The 7,500-nt window shown below is 53.0% G+C and overlaps 1 protein-coding gene across 1 annotated transcript in view; it reads right to left on the bottom strand.

Annotated features, from left to right (window-relative positions):
• Positions 1–23: 23 nt before the first annotated feature.
• Positions 24–7,500, bottom strand: part of lamc1 (laminin, gamma 1) — a 45,964-nt gene continuing 38,487 nt past the window's right edge. Inside the window, exons 14-28 of the mRNA XM_080010901.1 lie at positions 6,963–7,208; positions 6,710–6,863; positions 6,257–6,399; positions 5,773–5,951; positions 5,354–5,510; positions 5,013–5,218; positions 4,760–4,839; positions 4,487–4,624; positions 4,030–4,174; positions 3,786–3,935; positions 2,987–3,101; positions 2,683–2,882; positions 2,395–2,553; positions 1,903–2,002; positions 24–1,773 (exon numbers count right to left, since the gene is read on the bottom strand). Coding sequence (XP_079867027.1) covers positions 1,517–1,773; positions 1,903–2,002; positions 2,395–2,553; positions 2,683–2,882; positions 2,987–3,101; positions 3,786–3,935; positions 4,030–4,174; positions 4,487–4,624; positions 4,760–4,839; positions 5,013–5,218; positions 5,354–5,510; positions 5,773–5,951; positions 6,257–6,399; positions 6,710–6,863; positions 6,963–7,208 — 2,429 coding nt within the window. The 3' untranslated portion in view covers positions 24–1,516. The remainder of the gene's footprint in view (positions 1,774–1,902; positions 2,003–2,394; positions 2,554–2,682; positions 2,883–2,986; positions 3,102–3,785; positions 3,936–4,029; positions 4,175–4,486; positions 4,625–4,759; positions 4,840–5,012; positions 5,219–5,353; positions 5,511–5,772; positions 5,952–6,256; positions 6,400–6,709; positions 6,864–6,962; positions 7,209–7,500) is intronic.

Below are 7,500 nucleotides of genomic sequence, written 5' to 3'. Positions count from 1 at the left end.
GTCGAACAAAGGCAGCGGAGAAGGAGCTTCCTGTAATATTTTATTATTCAAATGGTACAACTGGGTTTACAGGCGGAGTGGGGACACGCAGGCCTCCTTCAGGTCCTCACAGGGACAGTCCGGGGCCTGGCTGTGTCGGAGGAGCAGGGGCCTCCCCGCTGGAGGAAGTCGGCTCCGTGTTAGGACCCGAAGGAGATCCATTTTCTTTTTCTCTCAAACTGTCGGACGACGCGCAGACGTGAGGGCGATAAATACGGCGGCGGCCCCCAGGGAGGTGGCCCCCAGGGGCCTTGTGACACGATTACATCCAAACTTTATATTAAGGCACAAAATACTAATCAAAAATGGTTACCTGGCAACGTGTGGTCGAGCGATTTTCCTCGGCGTAATATGATTGGTTAGGCACGTGGTGGGCGGAGCCACAATAAGTCCCGATCGGTAAAAAGGGTCAAAGGTCAAAAATCAAACAAAAGATCGAACCAAACAATAAATTCAAATTAGCTTGAGACCACCCGGAAGTAAATTATTCACGAAAAAACAAAATGAAATGTTTGCGTTGCTATTAAGCAGCAACACGGAGCGTGTGTACAAGCAAGCATATTAGAACATACCACAAACGTTATATTTCAGCGTATATTTACACAAACAACAAAACTCGCCGCGCTACGTCCGAATAAAAAACATTCACACAAAAAAATACAACATTTGAAATAATCATTATTAGCACCAGTGTATCAGATAAAACGTCTCGCTACGCAAAATGTACAAATTTGCATAGAGTTTGATTCCGGAGACGAAGCAGCAGCGACTTCCGCTCCACAAGCTACGCTAACCGCTAACTGCTAACCGCAGCACGATGACGTCGCAACGGAAAACGAGGCGAAGGAGAGGAGGTGGAGTGTGACGACCTCTGGACAGGAGCAGTACTGGGAGTACTGGGAGTAGTAGTGCCGTAGTAGTACTAGTAGTATAGTAGTAGTGGTATTAGCGGGAGGTGGAGGCTCTTCCTGTCGCAGGAAAAACCTTAAAATAAAATAAAAGTCCAACGAGAGGATTCCTTCACTGCATGCTTTCTAAAAACATGGCCGATAAAAAAAACAAAAACAAACAAATATGGCGGAAAGCGTCGCTTGAGGAGGAGGCTAGCTGCTAGCATCACATGTCCGTTGGCAAAAAGTGAAGTGATCTGGAGGTTCTGCCCCAGAGAGCCAAGGTAGAACTCCTGTAGAGTCTGGAAGTCAGAACCTGGGAACCTGGGAACTTGGAACCTGGAACCTCGGCCGCCATCTTGAACGGAAACAAAAACCAACGCAGCTGCTTTTCTGATGTTTCAAAAACAGAAGGTGAACACGGTTAAAAATTCAGAGCGACGCAGGCGGAGGACACAAGGTGTTTTGGTAGAAGATGGCTGGTGTTTAGTGTTAGCGGGGCGGGACTGGGGGCAGGGCTGGGGAGGGGGCGGGGCTGGGGGCGGGACTGGGGGCAGGGCTGGGGAGGGGCGGGGCCGGGGGTGGGGTCACGGCCGCTCCAGCGCTGGCGTGTTGAAGCAGCCGTCCGGTAGCGTCTTCTTGATGTCGTTGAGGTTGGCGATGTCTCGGTGGATCTCCAGGATCTGCCGCTCGTAGTCGCTGATCATCTCCTCCTGGCTCCGCGCCACCGCGCCCAGCTCCACCAGCTTCCTGTCCAGGTCACCGGCGGCCATCTTGCCTTTGGCGTTCTTCAGCGACTCGTCGATCTGGTTCAGTTTGCTCAGGTCCACCTTGTCCATGTTGCCTGGCGAGGGAAGCAGGTGGTAAGTAGGTGCTCGTGTACTGTATTGTAGTACTCTGGTTGTAGTTTTGTAGTAGTGTAGTGTATACTGTAGTACTCTGGTTGTAGTAGTGTAGTAGTGGCTGCAGTTACCTAGCTGCTCCAGCAGGGCGGCGATAGTTCCCAGCACCGTCTTCACGGCGCCCTTGGCCTTGCGAGCGTTATTCTCCGCTTCCTTGGCATTGTTTGAGGCCTGGGAAGGAAAGTACTCAGTACCGTGTAGAACTACACAAGTACCGTGTAGTACTTCACTAGTACTGTGTAGCACTACACTAGTACTGTGTAGCACTTCACAAGTACCGTGTAGTACTTCACAAGTACCGTATAGCGCTACACTAGTACCGTGTAACAATACACTAGTACCTTGTAGTACTACACTTGTATCGTGTAGTAATTCACAAGTACCATGCAGCACTGCACTAGTACCGTGCAGTACTGTGAAGTAATACACAAGTACCAGGAAGTATTGCACAGTACGCTGGTAGGTTTGTACTTCAGTGTAGTAGACCTCTTATGGGGAGTTCCACCACACATGAACTACTTCCTGTTTGACCAGGAAGTCCTTGATTGGACAGGAAGTGTTACCATGGCAGCCATCATCATGTCCTGATCGGCGTCGGCCTTCTTGCGGCCCAGCTCCCGCTCGGTGTCACTCAGCTGATCCATCATGGCGTCCACTTCCTGTTCCAGCTGCTCGGCTTCCTGAGACGCCTTCTCGGCTTCCTGTTTGGTCTGAGCCGAGCCCTGGAGACAGGAAACACCTCCGTTACACCATCCATCCATCATCCCTCCCTCCACCTATCCATCCTCCACTGATCCGTTTATCCATCCATTCCCCCAATCCCTACATCCTTCCCTCCACCTATCCTCTACCGTCTGCACGATGCTGGCGATCCTCTCCGCCTCCACCGCCTTGGTCTTGGCGTTCCTGGCGTCCACGGCGGCGTTCCCCAACGCCTCCTCCGCCTGCCGCGTCTTCTGTCCGGCGGCCATGATGGTGGCGTTGATCTGAGGGATGCGCCGCATGGCGTCCTCCGCCGCCGTCTTGTTGTCGTTCACACGCCTGTCAAAGTCTGACGGCGGACAAGACGAGTGAGACGGGAGAGTGGAGGCGGAGACGGACAGAGAGACAGACGGGCAGATAAAGGGACAGACACACAGAGGGACAGACAGGTACCTCGAAGGTTAGACAGGATGTCGTCAGCCTCCTGGTAGGTGGACCGTCCTTTCTTCGCTGCTTCCTCTGCCAGAGCTTTAGCGGCGTCAGCGCGAGCTAGCAGCTGGTCGGCCGTCTGTTACCACGGCAACACAGCGATAGAGGAGCAGATACTGTGGTTTATACATATTTACATACTGTACATCTACACCAGGTTGTTTTATTTGACGTGTCGATATGGAAGGAACGCCTGCGTAACTCTCCACGATCAAATAGATTTTGATCAAATCGTCAAAATCTCACATTTTGGGCCCAACTGGACCATGCGCCTCGCGCCGCCATCAGGCGTGACCACGGTTCGGCATAGAAGGTCCTATCACGGGAGCCGGCGAGTCGCCGGTGAGCGGCCATTGAGCCAGGCACTCTGGACGCTCTGTCCCACTCGGACCAGAGCGCACGTCCTCAGAGAGGTTTCAGAAGCGGATCCCGTCACTGCTCTGGTTTCGCAAAGTTCCCGTCAAACGCTTTCAAACCAAGTCGTGAACAAATGACTTTCTCACTCAACTCAGCTCCAGTTTGAACCTTCGACCGTGGAGCAGGAAGCACAAACTTTACGTCAGCAAATTCCCAATGAATAGGAAATGAGGGAGTAATTGTAATGAGCGCACGCGATGATGAACTGCCTCCAGTTTTCTTGTGGAGCCGGACAAACCCTCAAATCACTCATCAGCCCCGGACCCGAGGAACGGGTTTTCAACCCGTTTGCTACACAGTTGCCCCAGCGGCGCGGCGCCCCCCCCCCCCGTGGCAGCTGCCCCACCTGCTGCTCCGTCTTGCCCTTCTCCAGCAGCTTGCGCACTTCCTGCTCCTTGGTCTTCAGGTCGTCTCGCAGGTCGCTGTACTCCTTCTCCGTCTTGTCGATCAGTTTGTCCAGATCAGACGCCTCCTTCTTGATCTTATCGGCTTCAGTCTGAAAACACAGATGTTATGTGTAAGTAAGTAACGTGCTGATCTCAACGTGCTGATCTCAACATGACGCTGAGGGGTGTCGTGGCGGTCCTGACCTCCAGGGACCTGGTGTCCACCGGGGGCAGACCGGTCAGGTTGGCGAACATCTGGAGCGCTGCGTCTCCAGCCTCCTGAGCTTCAGCCTGGACCTTGGCTGCCTGCTTCTCCAGGGTCTTGGCCAGGTCCTTGGCCTCGCTGTACCTGAGAAACGTCAACAAAGATGGCCGCTCATTGAGGCGGATTGATTGATCAGATGCAGGATACGTTTCCCTGGAAACCAGAGTCAGATGGATGCTACCTGCTAGTGGTGGACTCAACAGTTAGCTGATAAGAAACCGGCTAACCAGGTACCATGGGGACAGGAAGTAGCCTTATAAATGAGATTCCTTGCCAATGACACAGGAAGTATCCTTGCTAGTGAGACAGAGAGTAGCCTTGCTAATGAGACAAGAGGTATCCTCATTAAGGACACAGGAAGTAGCCTGGCAGCCATGTTTCAGTGGGGTGACCTACTTCCTGTTGAGCTCGTCAATCTCCTGGCTGGTCTTTCCCTCGCCGTCCAGCGTCTTCATCAGGAGGTTGAAGGCCTTGGTGGATGTGTCGTTGGCGTCCTTGGCGATTTTCTCGATCTGGTCGGCGTCCATCTTGTGTCTACAGAGGGGACAAGATGGCAGCCATGGAATCAGCAGGAAAGGAGAGCGAGGACCAACAGCAAAGGAGGAACCTCCTGAATAGTCTGTTCTTCCAGAACTGGGTGTGACATCACAAGTTGGGGGCGGGGCTTACTTGTCAGCCAGGTTGCGAGCCTCCTCGGCCAGCAGCGTCATGTTGTTGGGGTCTCCAGAGCTGCTGGGAGTCTTGATGTCCTGCAGGGATAGAAAGGACATTTTCTAAATGATTTAAGAAGAAATAGTCTTTCATGGAAGGGTACGTTAATAAGAACATTCCTGACGGGTGCTTAGTGGGATCTGTAAAATGGGATCAAACTGGTTGGGACCAGACAGGATCAGACCGGATCCGTCCGCTTGGCCGGTCGTACCACTTTTGCGATGGCGTCCTTGGCCTTGTCCAGCTCGTGGCGGGCCCGGTCGATCAGGCCCTCGGCGTCCTGGACCCGGGTGCGGGCGCGGTCCGCCTGCGCCCCTGTAGCGTCCACGGAGCCTCGGATGTTCTGGAGCCGGTTCCACTGGGAGGTCAGGGTCCCGTTGATGGACGAGAGACGATCCAACAGACCCTGGTCTACATCTGGAGAGGAAGATATATATAGTTTATTATAGTAATATTTAAAAAAACAACCCGAATTGGCCTAGTCCTCCCCACGTCTTGTAGGCCTCACCCCACCCAGGCCGCCCCCCCTCCCAGACCAGTCCGGTCTAGTACCTTTGCTGGTCTGAGCCTCCTCCAGCAGCTCCACGATGGCCCTCTCAGCCTCCTTCAGTCGCTCCTCGAAGGCCTTGTCGCTCACCGTCTCCTGGCTGGAGCCCAGGTTGTCCATCAGCGTCTGAAGCTCGTGGAGCTTCTGCCGCTGCTGGTTCACCTGGAGGGCGTGCACATCAGCCGCACATCAGCCGCACGTCAGTCGCACGTCAGTCGCACGTCAGTCGCACGTCAATTATAGTCAGTCACACGACAACGGCCCACATCTGGTTGCCCGGGGCAACTGGGAAACTTATTATCAGAACCAAAGGAACTCAACACGTAGAGCACCTCGGTCACCACCACCATCTTACATCTGGAGCAGGGTTCAGACATTATATATCGTCACCTTTTTTGGGTGTGACTATTATGGGATGCTTCACCTTGTCTCGGACCAGGCTGTAGCAGGACGGGCACTGCTGGCATCCCGGTGTCGAGCGGTTGTAGAAGTAGTTTTCCTCGCACATGTCGCACCTCGCGCCCACGAAGCCCGGCCGGCAGTCGCAGCGGCCATCTTCCCGGCACTGAGCCGCCTGCGCGCCCTCCGGGTCACAGTCACAGGCTAGGGGGTGCAGGGGTCAAAGGTCAGTCAGGAGAACCAGGACCCAGCGGGGCGGTTCAACTACACCCAACTTTATTATCATTATTTAGTTTGACTGAATCACAACCTGTTTAATTAAGCCAAGTCAAGAATTTGTTTTATTAATATATGATATTATACAAAAAATGAAGAAATAATAAAAATATATTAAAAAAGATAGGGGAAAAAAAAGGATAAAAACAGCAAATTCGACCAAATAAATAAATATATAAATAAACACATTTCTGACAGTGGTGTTGATGCGTTACCATGGAAACGGTTCTTACGTTTGCAGCCCGACGAGCCAAAGCCAAAGAAATTGGCCTCGCAGGCGTCGCAGTGGCGCCCGGCCACGCCCGGCTGGCAGTCGCACTGACCACTTGTGATGTCACACTGACCGCTGGTGGAGCCAATGGGGTTACAGCTGCACCTGAGGGACGACCAGTGGGAGGGGTTAGTCACAGAGCCACGCCCCCTCAGAGACCAGTCACTGTCACCATGACGACCAGTGGGAGATTCAAGATTCAAGATTCAAGATTTTTTATTTGTCACATACATAAACATACTTTCATACATATATGCAGTGAAATGAATGTAGGGCGACGGGTCAGTCACAGAGCCACACCCTCTCGGAGACCAGTCACTGTTACCATGACAACCAGTGGGACAATAGCCCCAGGAGTGAGGATCGCCCCAGTACAGACAGACAGACAGACAGACAGACAGACAGACAGACAGACCATTCGCAGCCAGTCCCGCTCTGCAGGTTGTAGTATCCTGGTTCACAGGCGCTGCAGTCCCTGTTGGTGACGTGGTCCAAGCAGCGGCACTGGCCCGTCACCTGGGCACAGGTGGTTTGCTGGTCCACGGTACCCAGCGGAGAACAGGTGCATGCTGGGAAGAGGACGCAAAGAGGGACACAGGGAGGTTAAACTTCCGCCCCCCCCCTTTGTCCTCGGGTCCATGGTCCTAAATCAACGTGCGGACGCTCACGCTTGCACTTGTCTTGGGGGGCGGCGGCCAGGGCGTTGCCGTAGAAACCGTCCCTGCAGCGGTCGCAGAAGAAGCCGTCCGTGTTGTAGATGCACTTGAGGCACTCGCCCGTCTCGCGGTCGCAGTTTCCCACGGCGTTGGGGTCGATGTTGTCGCTGCACTTGCAGGCCCTGCAGGTCCTGGGGGCCCCGTTGTGGCCCAGGGGGTCCCCGAAGAAGCCGTCGTCACACAGCTCGCAGCGCTTCCCTGGGGGGGCCGGGCCGGGGGTTAGGATCCGGAACCATAACGACAAAGTACATGGTGCCTGCGTCCCTGTGGCGGTAATACACCTGCACCTCCACCAGGGGGCAGTAGAGGAACTAACAACAGCAACCAACACGTTTTAAATAGAAAATATAAATAAATGATGAAAAATATGAATATAGTTATAATTATAAATATCACTATAAATATAATTATGAATATGAATATAAATACAATTATGAATATAAATATGAATTTAAATATAAGGCTCATTAAGTTTCCTAATGTGATATTT

Source organism: Zeus faber, assembly GCF_960531495.2.
Source record: "Zeus faber genome assembly, chromosome: 12".
In the NCBI taxonomy this organism is placed as follows: domain Eukaryota; kingdom Metazoa; phylum Chordata; class Actinopteri; order Zeiformes; family Zeidae; genus Zeus; species Zeus faber.
Note: the sequence above shows the minus strand (reverse complement) of the source record. Positions and strands in the feature narration are given on the sequence as shown.